A 15,735-nucleotide genomic window follows, 5' to 3' on the forward strand; every position below is an offset into this window, starting at 1 on the left:
GAGTACTTCTACTTTTACTCAAGTACAACATCTGAGTACTTCTCCCACCTGTTTTCAGTGAGTATTTAATAACTCCCGTTGTACCGCAGAGGGCGCTGTGCACGTGCACGTCAAAAGCTGCTGTATTTCCGCCCAATAACCAACGAAGAAGAATCAGCAGAAGAGGCGCGCTCACTGTCAGTTTGAATCTCAGGAACAAACGGTAAGTTTTCTGCTTTATTTGAACAATAAATAGCTCATATTTTTCTTAAACATTAGTATAAAAACTTAGTTAAACAGTCGATGATAATATTGTAGCGTTATGTTGCGTGTCTGTTTAGCTATCCGTTGGAACACCCGTTGTAACAATATACAAAACCGAGCGAGAGTTTGAGGCTTTCAGACACTTTATGTACCTTTTTGATGTTGCTTTCCGTTACATTAGCATGTCAGCTAAAGGGTCAGTGTTTGGAAAGTAATGTACATTAAATAAAATGAGTTTAAGTCCAGTTTGGTGGTAAATGGTTGGTATTTCAGGGTTTTCTCTTCGTGTCACAACAGAAATATTTCATGTATTGTTCTAACGTTACTTAATTTGCCTTACGGCCGCGACAATGTATTTATTTGTACATGCTGTTACATATTTGTGTTAGTCCTGCAACTTGATTCCTTTTCTCTTTTACTTTTGTGTTGCATTGTAGGACTCTTAAGAAGACTATATATTTGCATTGTCAACGACCACGCTGTAGCTATGACAATATAACTGAATCTATAGAAGTCAACATACTTTTCCTATGTAGTGTTAAAGTTACAGGACATGTTATGTATTCATTGAAATGTACTGATATATGTCTGGTTCATTATATACATCCTTGTCACCACACTTTCCAACTACAACAGAACATGATGCTGTTGTTATATTAGTTGATATGTGGTATTTCTACACCACTGTATTTCCTCTCCTTCTGAAATAACTTTGTATCTGAATAATTCTTCCATCGCTGGGGATTGCTTATCATGTTTGATTTGTTTTATTGTTGTTGTTGTTGTTGATGATTACATTACATGTCACTTGTTAGACACAACGACATGCTGACTGCAGTGGGGTTTGAACCTGTGACCGCCTGATCCCAACACCAAGGCTCTATCCACTGCGCCACACGCCTCCTGATTAGCCAGCCTCGATGACTAATCGCCGTCTTTTCCGCTGTGTTTTCCAGGAAGCGTTGTCCCCACGATGGCTCAGAGTCATAAGTTCCAGGATCTGGAGGAGATGGGGGACATTCTGGTGTCCTTCATCAACAGCAGCCAGCCCGTGAAACTGATCCAAGTGAAGGAGGCACACCAGGCCCTGTTCGACAAACACATGGAGACCAAGAGGCTGGTGACGCAGATTCTAAAAGGCAAGTCACCGCGAGTTGGTTTCAAGATGCAAGGCTTTCAGGGTCATGTGTGTTGGGGACATAACTTTGACCCAGTTGATCGGTTCTGTCCTGACTGAGCACACGCACCTGTAGCCTCGGCTGCTGCTCTCAGGGTTCTGTCTCCCTGCTCCGGCCTGATGGCGTCGGCTGACAGAGGTGTTATCATTCATCTTGTTCTGCAGCCTGTTGATGATTCTCTCTGAACTAGCTAGACACACGGCTCGGGGGTAGAGTTCTTCAGAATACACGTGGCAACTCTACCGTGAAGTCAGAACCTCTGGCTCTTGGACTTGTTTTGTGAATTCTCGACCGTCGGCCGAAGCTCCGAATAAACCCATCAGTGTTTGACATCAGAGCTCCAGCTCTCCCCGTGTCTCCTTTGAGTCGGCGGCGACTCCTGCATCGCTACACAGACGTTTCCCCCACAATGTGTACATAGCTTCAGGCCGTTTCTCAATCGCGAGGATGCAGGCTTGGTAGTCGCGTTCTTCCAAGTCACTTCCTTCAGAAACCAAGCAAGTATGCTTCCAAGCCACGGCTTCGGAAAACGAAGAAGAATGGAACAGGCTAACAAGTGTGCCACTCTCTCTAAAGGTTTCAACATAAACTGTACCGAAATAAATACCTCACGATGTCTATCTAATTATGAACTTGCTTTACTTTCACGGAACACATTTTTGGTGATAACAAAGTGACAAAGTAACATATTTACCAACACATGTTCTACGCCACTACACACTTACATTAAATGTGTGCTGCGTCGGTTCCGCCATTCTCCGCAAGGGTTTTTGAAATCGGTCCGTGCGTAAAGCATTGTGGGGATTTTAAGGACGCGAAGTCTACCCATGTGCAGACTCGAAAATTCCCCCAAGCCAAGGACGCGGCCTCGGTGGAATTCCAAGTATGCTGGAGATTGGAACAGTCCTTCTGCGGCACTCGATGACGTAGCGTCCTTGAAATATTGGCTTGGAAGCCAGTATCCTCGAGATTGAGAAAAGGCCACAGTGTAGATAGATCAATGAAAACCTTAGGTCACCGGCTCCTCCAACGGAGCAACACAATAACACAGATACAATAGTGCAAGTAATACAAATAAAATGGGATAGAAATAGTGCAAGGAGGCTGTGGCTCAGTGGATAGTGTGATGGACTTCGATAGCAAGTTCGAGCCCCACTGCAGTCAGCATGTCGTCACCCAAATTGCCCCTGTGGGGATTGCCCACAGTACTGAGTATGTAAAAGCGTCTACCAAGTCACATGTCATGCAATAAACAGTCCAAACGTTTTTCACTGAGGGCCACATCCAGAAACATATACGAAGGGCTGGGCCGCTCACTGAGGACGTATATGGCCTCATAAGTTCAGTTATGGGTCAATGACTCTTGATGCTTAACATCAGCTCTCCAGAGGGTTTCATGGACTGCGTTGGCAGCTCATTCCTGAAAACAGAAGCTTCAGATTTCTGATCATAAGAGGAAACATGAAGGGTATGTTTCAAGATTGATATGTAAATAAGTTATTTGGCTTTTTTCTCATCAACTTACATTTCTTAGAAAATGTTTTCAACTTTAAAAACGGTGCTTACTGAAACATGAATAGTGTGTAATATAAGTTTAATTTGTGGGCCATATTTCACTCTACATGTGAGCTTTTCAGAGGTACGGAGCAATACTCCACCAGTCCCTCTGATCTTCATCCTAAATGTGGTCTTTGTTGCCGCCCCCCCCCCCCCAGAGGTGTCTCAGGTGGAGGAGGCTGCCGGTCAGAGGCTGATGGACCTGGAGCAGGAGAAGAACCGGAGGGAGGAGGAGCTTCAGACTCTGGAGGACCAGCTGAGGAAGAGCAGCGCCAAGAGCCAGATGACCGACTCTGAGCTGCAGTATCCTTTCAGAAACAACGTGGAAAATATCACTGGTCTTGAGCTTCAATCTCAGGATCCGTGTATTTGTGATCCTCTCAAGAATGGAAGGAGTCCATTTTCTCAAAATTCGTACTTTTTTCTCAAAATGTGCACTTTTTTTCTCAAAATCCTGACTTTTTTTCTCAAAATTCGCATTTTTTCTGAATACTTTAAATGTTAATAATTCGCACTTTTTCTCAAGTTTCAGACTTTTTCTCAAAATCCTGACTTTCTTTCTCAAAATCTCAAAATGTTGACTTTCTCTAAAAAGTATAACTTTTTCTCAAAATTATTTATTTTTCTGAATACTTAACATGTTAATAATCCCTGGTCCCCGGCTCGAGCTTCAGCCTCAGGATCCACGTATCTGTGATCCTCTCCAGAATGGAAGCAGTCATCACATCCAGAGCATCAGCTAGTTCCTGAGCAGTGTCCTTCACACGCTGATATCCAAGAGAGGGAGTCACACAGTCTCAAGATGGAGGGATAGAAAGCAGTATCAATGTTTACTTCAGATTAGCTCCACGTCAGAAATGAGCATGCTTGATGTCTCTCTCCATAGAGGCTGAATCATCATGTTCATCACATAGCTATCATCTGCCTCAAACAGTCCTGATGCTCTTCCAGGTCAGCACACATCCTGTCATGTTCACAGCTACAGCTGGGATACCTTTGTTAGCATGCTACTCTCATGTTGGAAGAGGACACTCAGTGTTTTCCCAACAGGACATCTTGTTCCTTGTTGTTCTTTTTTAATACTGAGCCAGAACAGTTGTCAGTGTCCTTTGTAATCCTGTCTTTGTTAGAGTCCTTAACTTTCCTCCAGATTTCTGCAGCGGGAGTTGGAGAGTCTGAGAGTCGATGAACACGGGCTGGACGTTCTGCGCAGTGAAGTGGACGAAGACACCACGGAGATCATCCCCTCAGCTGTGTGAGTCCCGCAGATTCAGCTGTAACGGGTGTTGTGTATGTTTGATTGAATTTGCAATAGAACTGCAATATAATGTGTGTGTGTGTAGCAACAATACACATGACATATATTTTGTACATGTCTCCAGTACCGATAAAAAGACCGATAACGTCGGAGCTTAACGGCACCCGGTCTTTAATAATTCAGCCCCGGGCACGGTAGGTACTGTTGAGATATAGATATACATATTTGGGTTCGGATTGTAAGATATTTGTAAATGTGGAGATCTTTGTAAAAACAATGCAGCGTGTCTGTGCAGTACGGGTTACTTTAAAGCCGCACAGACACACAAAGATGTACTGGTGGAACATAACAAGACGTTTGAAGATTTTCTCTTTGCCTTTTTTTCGACGTAGTTTCTGATATTTTATACACAAAAGGAATTCCACGATATAAGTTAAATAAAGTATTTTCGTTTCATGTCCCTGTACAGATTTGTGTCCCAGGTGTACTACCTGATAACGAAGATCAAGTGGGAGTACGAAACGCCGCCCAACGTCTTAAAAGGAGGTACGGTCAGCTTCCTCTTGTCCCAATGAATCCCTGGTGATGTGGCGACGCCCCCATCAGGATGTATATTTATACACGGGTCGTAGTACATTTTGAAAAGCCTTGAAACCTTGATTTGCCATTTTGAATACTGACTTCTTTAAGAGATTTTGCGAATGGGGGAAAGGCAGGGATTTTAATGTGACACTTTTATGCGAGTTCATATACTTTCCTCTTGCAGGTTAGTAATGAATCCAAAACAACATCTGTGTGCCATCAGGATTCATACGGTGGCCTCTAAGGAGAAATATCAATCGAGTCAAAGAGCAAAGTTCACAGTATATTTGCGTAGATTTTTAAATATCGACCTCAAGAGCTCTTGAGGTCGGAGGGAGCTTGAGTGACATTTCCGTTCTTGTCTTCTCCTCTTGCAGTTCACTACGGACCCGACCTGGCGACTCCGATCAACATGGACAAGTCTTCGTTATCTCCGTGCGACGTGAGCGACCAGCTGTGGAGCTTCGTCAGCACCGAGTGGTAGCTGAGAGGAACTGCGTACTCTCGATCTGTGTTGTCTGTTTTCTCATTTCTTCACTACGTTTCATGAACATTAAATATCTCACTCTTTCACATCGGTAGCTGTTCTTTAACTGCCTTTAAAGGTCCCATGTCGTGCTTCTCCGGTTATCACCCGTCCCCTTGTGTTGTGAGGGTTGTTCTGCATGTGAACGGTCTGCAGCCACACCCCCTCAAAGTGCACCCTGTAGCGAGTACAGCTAACCCAGAGAAGACCTGTCTCTCGCTGCGTCTCACTTCGGTTAAATGGATTCCTTGCGTCCTTCACTTGCGTCGTTTCCCTGCGACTAGTCCCTCCCACCAGGGAAGCATGGAGGGACAAGGAAACCACGAGAAGCAGGGAAATGAGCAATGGGACGTCCTTTCCTCCGGAGCATCACGTGAAGCGACGTCCGTTTGTGATGACAGCAGCCAGATCAGTGCAAGCGGTGCATCGTCCAATCAGTGAGCGGTACGCAGTAAGGGGGCGGGGCGAGCGTCTGAGGATTTCACCGGAGGATGGTCTGGTAGTTCCTCGATTATCGATCCTCGGTCCTCCGGCAAAAATAAGGCCACTGGGACGCTCCTCAAGGGGACGCAGACAAATCAACTTCCGGTGAGACCGAGCCGGAGGAGAGAGGAGATGAGAAGTGAGACGCACCCTATGCTGCCCCAGAACGCCTTGTTGGAGATTTTTCTTTTTCAAAAATGTTTTCTTCCTCGTCACAACAACGACCAAAGATGAGATGCTGTTTGAGAAACCAATGTGAGCTTGTGTAAATCTATACCTCAACAATGATCATTAGAAATGGCCTTGACATGGATATATCATGTTTTATAGTGTTAGACGGGGGTGAGTTGAACACTAGAGGGCGCTAGAGGACTATTGGTATGGTATTCATTTGCCTTTCTTTCTCCAAAGAGAAGCTGCTTTTATGTTTTAGGTTTTTTAGATATACTTTGTACCAATTGCAGAACGAGAGAGATGCTGAAGAAAAGGTGGAATAATAGGCGTTTGTATTGTTTCCAGCAACGGAAATCTACAAATGCACCTCCTTACAAAATCTATTAATAAAACATAAAATAAGGAATCACAATGATGCATTTAACCAGGGTGTCCGCGGGGTCTTAAAAAGTATTAAAAGTTGATAAATCTATTTAGCGCAAATTAAAGGTGGGGTAGGTAAGTTTGAGAAACCGGCTCGAGATGCACTTTCTGTTATATTCCATTGAATGCTCTTAACATCCATATAGCAATGAATATCTGAAGTGCTTTGACAATAAATCCATAAAAAAAATTCATCTGTGGTGCACAAATTTATCTCGTGCCCTCATGAATGTGCGCGTTCGTGTGTGTTGGAGGAGGGGCTCTGTGGCAGATTTTTTCCGGCTGTGTATTTTCAAATTCTAGCCACTCGAGCTGGGTTCTCCAAAATGACCTACCCCACCTTTAAGGCTATTAAAAAGTATCATTTCCCAAGGTTTTACATTTTGTAGCTTGTTTTCAATAAGTATATAACTTGTCCAAAGAGGTTGTATTCCACAGTCTGCCTGAATGTAGTCATGGCGTAGGTGTGTAGTGAGATTCTGTGTAGTTTATTATGGCATCCCGTTGGGTTTGACGCCATCTGAACAGGACATCGCGCGCTCACCGCTTGATAGCGAACGAAGGTCCGTTTACGCCGGTTGCTAAGCAACATCGTTAAGGGGAAATGCAAGTCTGCGTCCAAATGGTTGGAAGATAAGGAGGAAGGACGATCAATACTGTATATAGTCAATGTGAGGTGAAGTGTGTTGCCACGGTAACCGGTTAGAACTCCAAGTGGCGATGAGGTCTTAAAATGTATGGAAAGGGTCTTTAAAAAGGTATTACATTTGACTTCAGGATTCCTGCTTATACCCTGTTACAAGAATTACAAGTTATCCCAGTGAAATACAATTTAAATATTAAAGAACATACAGAAATAAATCGAAAAGCAAGTATGACTGAATTATGTGCACGAGAAAGTGTTAATACGTTTTAAGGTGAGTTTTGAAGTTCGTATGTATACAAGCTTCAAAACTCACCTTAAAACGTATTAACATTAACCCACATTAACATATTCTCGTATACAAGAGGCTATAATATTTGGTCATAGCGTTCATGCTAACTACAGTTCATCACCTCGTGGTCCAAAAACGTTTGAACACCTGTTATCCAATTCAAGCTTTGACATATTCTATTCGCTGCTTCCTTCTCCCAAAAGGACTTAACGGGGAAACACCGACATGCTCCCAACGTAACAACCGACGGTAAGTCAAGCAGCTTGTTCATCAGCCTTTATAACACATATTGTATAAGAAATACTTTATTCAGCCCACATTGGGATATCTCTTCCGTTGCAGCAGCATGTAAAACAAAGTACTGCACATAATTAGAAGTACAAATAGTAGAAAATACACAATTATATAATATAAACATCTAAAAATAGCAGATAAAAGAGGGAAAATATACAAGTTGACTGTATATTTTCACACACACATCAAGAAGACACACAAAGAAAGACACACACATCTCAAAATAGCAGATAAAAGGGAAACATAGAAGTTGACCGTGAAGATAAAGATCTGTGAACTATCTGACAAAGAAAACACTATTGGAGGGGTTCCCTGACAGTGGGGTAAAAGGGCAGCGCTGGCTGGCCAATGTACATCTCAAACTGAAGACAACAGAATAACTTTCCTACAAAAGAAATCGATAACAAGCAACGTTAAAAATGACACTTTACAAAAACACTCCTCAAAACTAGATATCTCCCCCTGAGACCTCTGGGTTCTCCCATGTTCCCTTTAAACTGTGTTTTCCCTTTCTGGAAGTGTTTCCTTGGACGATGTGAGGGTCTAAGGACAGAGGGTCTGAGGACAGAGGGTGCCGTATTGTCATACTGATACAAAGTATGACAAAGACACTGAGACAAATGTAACGTGTGATATTGGGCTATATAAATAAACATTGATTGATTGACTGGTGTCCAAATAGCTCACAGGAAAAGAATCGTCAATGACATTCTTCTGACCTGAGCTCCTCCAACAATGAAATATAAAATACAAAATAAAAAGTAGTGCAAAAAGTCTGCGCACACACACACACACACACACACACACACACACACACACACACACACACACACACACACACACACACACACACACACACACACACACACACACACACACACACACACACACACACACACACACACACACACGCACACACCACACACACACACACACACACACACACACACACACACACACACACACCACTGCATGTAACAGAGGGCTAAAGTACAGCTAACACAAAGTAGGATATTCTTCTTCTTCATTTGTTGTTTGTGTTTCCTGTGAAGCGACCTTGGGTCCCCTGAAAGGCGAAGTTATTGTCATTATGCTCAGTATTTCAGCGGTGGCACATTTCATCGGCAGTTTAGAGGAATCGCCGCCACAGGGTGCAGCGCGCGGTGGCCACTCGCCTCGCTCCATCACGGCTGGGGCGCAGCTTGTGGTTTCCTGACGGTAAACAGAGCGGCATCTCGTCTCCTCCGCTTCATCGCACTTCTTAGCAAGTGGTGAGCGGGGGCGCGGGGCTCTGTTAGTCATGCCTGATCCTCGCTCTGTTCATCTATCATTTAATCTGCACTGGATCATAATCGTGTTTAAAATGTTTAATAATATAAATGACACGTTTATCACTGGGGATTCACTTGCTGTTATTTTATGCTTTTTACTTAAACACTGTTATTTTAAAGAGACATCTTGAACTTTCTACTTCACTTAATTTATTTGAAATCTTTAGTAATTAAGATTTTTGCATAGAAATTAGTTTAATTAGCCCCTTTTTTATTATTATTATTATTATTATTATTATTTACAATATATATTTTTTCTGTATTATTATTTCTTATTTATTGGACATTTAATACTTTAAATACATTTTGCTGAGGACATTAACTTTCTTTGTTTACCTCAGCAATACAAATGCTTTGTTTGCTGTATTTAAATGACATTACAGGTCACTTGTCAGACACTTTGACCTAAACCAACCTGCATACATTCAATATTGTTGATCCGAAGACCCCACCCCCCCATGTATATTTGTCTTTTCTAGTTTTGACTCACGGTGAGAAACAGGAAGCTGCATGTTGTGTTTGTGAGAAAACAGAAACTCTACCAGTTAAAATAAACACACACACACCTCGAGGTAAACTTCATTCACATGTTTTTATTCAGTGCACATATAAAAAGTGACATCATAATTTAAGTCAGGTTTTTCACAATACAAAAAAAAAAGGACTATAGATATTTACAAAGTATACAAAACAAAGTAAATAGATTTTCTCTTTACATGTATGTACAATTACACAGTTGGCAAAGCAATACATTTATTTTTCTATGTCACTATAACCACAACATGAATTCCCCCCAGAAGCCACACAGATGATATCTGCTATTTTAACGCGAGAAACATTGAACCTTCTCCACCAAGTAGAGCAACCTTTCTCCATAATTAAGCACATAGATGGGATGTTGCAGCCGAGAAGGCGTCAACAAACCCCCGCTGTCGGGTTTTATTGCTTTGAGTCATTCACATGTGTCACGACATGTGTTGAAGCCGGGACCTCCAAAGCCCAGTATGACGCGTTCAGGGCCTCTCCGGGCGAAAAGAGCCTCTGATCATCGGGGCGAATGACCAAAAAGCCTCACATGGCAGACATTACATGGGCTCGGCTGCAGATCCCTGGGTGTGGATGCTGCTGTAACAACATGTCATTACATGTATCACACTTTGAGCTTTGCCCTCGGGTTATCAGCGTAATTAAATGGGTTTATGTGAAACGACTGCACACTGTGTCCATTCAAACACGAGATGTAATTCATAGCCAAAGATCACTTGTGTCTCGACCTGACAGCTTTAGTTCACTTGTTTGTTGAAATTATGTATTGATAACTCGTTTAATGCATAATTTCAGTCATTTTTCAAGTAAATCTACCAGAAAATGTGGTTTAATTATGAAAATGAATTTGCTGTTGTCCTCAAATGCATATGTAAGACACATCTGATGGGATTTCCTTAAGCATTGGAAAGGAAAAGCCACCAAAAGAAATGCCGTGAAATTAGTCATTGATGAATTAATTGAAATTTATAATTTTTCAATTCAAACGGACAAAGATGGTGATTTCTGTTGTGATTGGCTGCTTTTCTTAAGGCCAGTTTTCAAACCACATCTTGCTCAAATATTATGGATTTCTTAGAAAGTTGGCCCAAAAGAAACATCCATCTCCATTGAGATGACATGCTGTCTATTAGATATTCGATATTACCACCAAATCCATTATTTCTCCATCTGCCAACATTAGATGACTACTTTTCTGGAGCGTTTGTTCAAAGGATTCACCGATGAACTGTTTTCTTAATTTAATAAATAACAATTTCAGTCATTTTTCAAGTAAAACTGCCAAAAAAAGCTCCATATTTTTCATTTTTCAGTGTTGATTTGCTGCCGTTGTCATGGCGATCTCCCAACACAGTGTTGCACCGATATCGGGGAATCTCCAGATCACTTGCGAACAAACCACCCAAATGAATTCATGTTTCAACTGTGAGATGATATCATGACAATCCCTGCATGTATCTACAACATCTGCCCTTAACGTCCTTTTCACGAGGAAAGCAAACAGTGATGAAAGGAAACGGCCAGACGGAAGATGCTCTGACTAATACTGGCCGTGTTTTTAGTGTCTTAAAGATAAGTGTAATGCTAGTTTGCCTCCTCCTCTTAAGGCATGGCAACTGTCTTTCTCCCAATATGGACTCCTGTTGCATCGGGCTTATTCTGTCCATCAGGTTTTAATACCAAAAAGTCCGGCAGAGTGCAACAGGACATGTCCAGTCCAACACGAAGCACAGCTCAGATTTAGCGACCACGTTTTAGTCCGAGTGCTTTCTCCAAGAGTCCCGTGTGTCATGTTTTGGACATCCTGGGGTAAATCGCTTTGATAGTCGAGGGCGTACAGTTCCCAGAAGACACCGTCGTCTCCAGTCCTTCCAGCCGATGGGAAACACCGTCTGTTTTGCTGGTGCTGCACTCCAGGAAGGGCATCCCGATCTTCTTCAACTGCCCGTCCTTCGTCATCAGACAAGGTCGGCACAGCAGCCTCAGAATCGCCCGCCTCATATCCTTGCTCGTGAGCGTGTAGATGATGGGGTTCAGCAGGGAGTTTAACATGGCGATACCCAGAAAGTAGTCCGCCTTGAAGAGCACATCGCAGCTTTTCGCCGGGCAGCAGAAGTCCAACAGTAGGAGGATGAAGAGCGGCAGCCAACAGATGATGAAGACTCCCAACACGATGGTGACGGTCTTCAGGAGCGCCATGTACTTCTGGGATTTTCGGTAGAGGCCTTTTCGCTGCGGTGCCGAGGCGAGACGCTGCGTGTTGCACTTCACGATGCGGAAGATACGCACGTAAAGCACCACGATGGACATGAGGATGGCGCTGAAGACGGTGATGCAGAACAGGATGTAGCTTTTGGCGTAGAGCGGGAGAACCGTGGAGCATTGGTCCAACAAACCTATGCAGTTCCACCCCAGAACGGGAAGCACTCCGAGGAAAATGGACAACACCCAACTGGCGCCGATCAGAGCGAACATCCGCCCTTGTTTGTCGCCCTGATACGGCTTCATTCGCACCATCGTCACGTGGCGCTCGATGGCGATGGCGAGCAGACTGATGACGGACGCCGCCAACATGATGAAAACCCCGCCTTCTCTGAGGAACCAAAGCACCGGCGTCATGTTCAAAGTCTTGGCGCCGGACGTTACAATGTTCACCATGTACGTGAAGCCCGCCAGCAGGTCGGAGAGGGTCAGGCTGCCCAGTAGGTAGTACATGGGCACGTGGAACTTCTTGTTCTTCCAAATGGCCAGAAGCACGATGGCGTTTTCTATGACGATGAGCACGCAGACGAGCAGGAAAGCGATGGCCTCGGGTTTGAGTCCCTCCTTGTATCTGCCCTCGAGTTTCCCCGTGAAGTTGTAGTGCTTCAAGATGACCGAGTTACTTTGATATGAGCGGAACATCCGAAGCAGGTTTCCGGTGGAGGGCGACATCGGGTTGGCAGACGGGGCTACGGCAGCGTAGGCGGCATGGAAAGACTCGGTCGCCATTTTTTGTTATTTCCACAAGGATTTGAATTTTTTTTGAAGGTTAGATCCACAGAAAAGCGGTCATGAAGTCCTCTGGTTGTGCATATTTCTCTGGTATGTTCCTTTGATGCAGTCAGAGAGGATTTCCTGTGGTTTGGGAATTTTCCTCCCAAAGTCTCAATTTCGGCCACTAGGGGGCGATGAGAGCCAGCCTGCAGTAAACAAGAGGAGAGGAAAGTCAGTGAGGAAGACTCCACATAAACACGATCTCTTACAATGACAGGAAATTCATTATTGGATTAATTTAGAAAATATGAACACGAGTCAGAATACAAACAGAACATATAACACTTAGTAATGATTATTTCCATGGCTGAGCTGTCAGTTTCCACATGTATGCTTTTACTTGTACGGAATATTACAGTTTTAAACAAAATAAAGGATTAATAAATGCTTCCAGTTGGTGCTAAACAACGGATACACATTCAAACAGGAACTGGAAGCATATGTATATGAATCATAAAAACCGCATGAGATACCACAAGAGTTAAAAGGACCAGCCAGTTGTCACTATACTGACTACATGTCGCTTTGAATGTTTTTAGAGCTACACGTCCATCTTCACGCATTTATCCGACAACAATGGCAAAAACGTGACTTTTAAAACACTCCAGTCCCCACGCCTGTAAACTCGTTAATATCCAGAAGTTGCACCAAAGAGGGAGGACTGGGCACACAGTTACATGTCAGAGCAACACGGATCCATTGGACTCATCGTTACGCATCTATTCCAAACAATATCACTCGTAAACCCCAGTAGCAGCAGCAGCGGAGAGAGGACACGGGCTCACGCGACTTTGATTGGCGTTGTCAAAACCATCAGCAATATCGATACGGTAGGAAATAAAAAAAATGACCATTTGCTTAAGGTAAAGTCACCATCATTCAAATTCCACGCATCTTCACGCATCCTATACATCCAAAATGTTAAAAACGTAACTTTTGTAACACTTTTTCACACACCTGTTAATGCGTACATATCCAGGAGAAGCAGCAGAGAGAGGGCACGGACTTACGAAACACGCACGCTGCTCCAAAAGGACCAGTTGCTAACAGTAAGTTATTATACATTTCAGAGCAGCACGAGCCCACTTTACGCATCTTATCCAATAATCGTAACATGTGAAACTACTTTCCCACGCACCTGTACATGCGTAAACCCCAGTAGTACATAGCGTAATAGTTAAGAATGACCACTTGCATACACCGAATGCATTTCAGAGCAACGCGAACCCATTTCTCGCGTCTTTACGCATCCTATCCAACAACCGTAACTTTGAATGTACTTTTCCACGCACCAACAGAAAGAGGACACTGCCTCGGGCAACTTCAGTTGTCATGCATACAGTTTAAAAAACGATAGTCATAACCATAAGCAATATCGATACCCAAAGAATTAAAAAAGACCACTCGCGTCCAATAACGTCACGGACCCATGTTACGCGTCTTTACGCACAAACCCGTCCAAATGGTCAGAAAAGTCAACTTTAAATCCGTTTCCCACGCACCTGTAGAGTGGTAAATATCCAGCAGCAGCAGCAGCAGCAGCAGTTGTGTCGGGCAGCGGCTCTGGCGTGATGTGGGAACAGAGCAGGCAGGCAGGCAGGACTCGACATGCAGTGGGTTGGTCCTCCGTGCGGTTGGCCTTCAACGCCTCTCCTCCTCCTCCTCCTCCTCCTCCTTCTTCATGACCCCTCTCTCTGATTTGCCCTCAGGACGGATTACAGCTCGATGACAGATTACGTGTTTATGTTTTGTTATCCAACAGGACAGGTAGAAAGTGAGATGTGAAGAGAGGTGGAAGACATATCCATTACTCAAGTAAAAGTAGAAACGACTCCACTACTTTATCTGACAGCTGTTGACTCATTCAGATTAAATCAATATTGACATTTAGGTTAAGATATCAAGCAGCTGTTCATAAAGTCATTACAATTAGCACCTTTATCAGCTGTGATAACACTTTAATTCATTTCTAATCAGAATCGAGTCGTTTCATACACTCTGAAGTGGGCGAATTTGCATATGAGTACTTTTACTTTTAATACTTTAAGTATATTTTGATGCCAATGCTTTTGCACAAAGTAAGATTTTGATGCATTTTGAGTTTAAATATAAGTCTGAGTACTTCTTTCATCTTTTGCACATAATGACAATTCACTTTTGGTTAAGTAGGAAACATCTTGAGTGCAGCTGTTAAACTTCTAAAGTGAAAAGAATTGCTTCAAATTCATAAATGACAGAGACAAGAATGTCATTTTAATAATTTACGACCGGGTGATTTAACTTTTCTGCCTGAAGGATTCCGTCCACAGAGTTTTTATGTTTTACGAACATAGCGTAGGGAGGGCAATATCTATAAACGGCATGAAAGCCCCAACAAACTGTATTTTTTAATGTGTGAGCAGAAAGATAATTACAGACTGTGCCAGTATGTCGTTTTCTGAATTCTGGGGTTTCTGGCCCGCCAAACCGATCCGGCTGCACCTGCCTCAGAAACCGCTACTTTTCCACGCTGACATGAACGTGTGGTTTTTCCAGTTTGGAGTTTTTTTCTGAACGTGACGTTTCCCCGTTCTGCACCGTGGGAGAATCTGAGAAACCTGACAAGCGACTGTGATGATCTGCAGCTATAATTACACGTCCAGAGCATCAGGAAGAGAAGTGTGCAACGACTAGCCTCTGATTCTGTACCTGAGGGCAAACTGAATGGGAGATACAATCAGGCGGAGGAATGTTACGAACAATTACGAGTTAACTGCTGGGCCTTTTGGATTATCAAATGCATTACAACCAATCAGATGTTTAACTTAAAGGGGCCCTATTCTCATCGTTTTCAGGTGTATATCAGTATGTAGTGTCTCTACTTTAAAGAGTCCTCTCCTGCTGATGTTCAGGTGTATATCAGTATGTAGTGTCTCTACTTTAAAGAGTCCTCTCCTGCTGATGTTCAGGTGTATATCAGTATGTAGTGTCTCTACTTTAAAGAGTCCTCTCCTGCTGATGTTCAGGTGTATATCAGTATTTAGTGTCTCTACTTTAAAGAGTCCTCTCCTGCTGATGTGCAGGTGTATATCAGTATGTAGTGTCTCTACTTTAAAGAGTCCTCTCCTGCTGATGTTCAGGTGTATATCAGTATGTAGTGTCTCTACTTTAAAGAGTCCTCTCCTGCTGA

The 15,735-nt window shown here is 43.2% G+C and overlaps 2 protein-coding genes across 2 annotated transcripts; one reads left to right on the forward strand and one right to left on the reverse strand.

Moving 5' to 3' along the window:
• Positions 1 to 109: 109 nt before the first annotated feature.
• On the forward strand, positions 110 to 5,391 carry spc24 (SPC24 component of NDC80 kinetochore complex). Its single transcript, XM_034079248.2, has 6 exons — positions 110 to 202; positions 1,200 to 1,382; positions 3,137 to 3,281; positions 4,129 to 4,233; positions 4,706 to 4,782; positions 5,196 to 5,391. The coding sequence occupies exons 2-6, from the start codon at positions 1,217 to 1,219 to the stop codon at positions 5,300 to 5,302; spliced, it is 600 nt and encodes a 199-aa protein (XP_033935139.1). The 5' UTR covers positions 110 to 202; positions 1,200 to 1,216; the 3' UTR covers positions 5,303 to 5,391.
• A 4,166-nt stretch (positions 5,392 to 9,557) lies between these two features.
• s1pr5a (sphingosine-1-phosphate receptor 5a) lies at positions 9,558 to 14,170 on the reverse strand. The gene is made up of 2 exons (XM_034079247.2): positions 14,069 to 14,170; positions 9,558 to 12,712 (listed from the first exon to the last, which is right to left on the reverse strand). Exon 2 carries the CDS (start codon positions 12,519 to 12,521, stop codon positions 11,319 to 11,321), a length of 1,203 nt encoding a protein of 400 aa, XP_033935138.1. The 5' UTR covers positions 12,522 to 12,712; positions 14,069 to 14,170; the 3' UTR covers positions 9,558 to 11,318.
• Positions 14,171 to 15,735: the final 1,565 nt, after the last annotated feature.

The sequence above is a fragment of the Pseudochaenichthys georgianus genome, unplaced genomic scaffold (assembly GCF_902827115.2).
Source record: "Pseudochaenichthys georgianus unplaced genomic scaffold, fPseGeo1.2 scaffold_574_arrow_ctg1, whole genome shotgun sequence".
NCBI classification, from domain to species: Eukaryota; Metazoa; Chordata; class Actinopteri; order Perciformes; family Channichthyidae; genus Pseudochaenichthys; species Pseudochaenichthys georgianus.

Coding starts and splice junctions, on each gene's coding strand:
- spc24 (XM_034079248.2), top strand. CDS start 1,217: ATGGCTCAGAGTCATAAGTTCCAGGATCTGGAGGAGATGGGGGACATT. Junction 1,383..3,136: donor GGTGACGCAGATTCTAAAAG/GCAAGTCACCGC, acceptor CCCCCCCCCCAG/AGGTGTCTCAGGTGGAGGAG. Junction 3,282..4,128: donor ATGACCGACTCTGAGCTGCA/GTATCCTTTCAG, acceptor ACTTTCCTCCAG/ATTTCTGCAGCGGGAGTTGG.
- s1pr5a (XM_034079247.2), bottom strand. CDS start 12,521: ATGGCGACCGAGTCTTTCCATGCCGCCTACGCTGCCGTAGCCCCGTCT.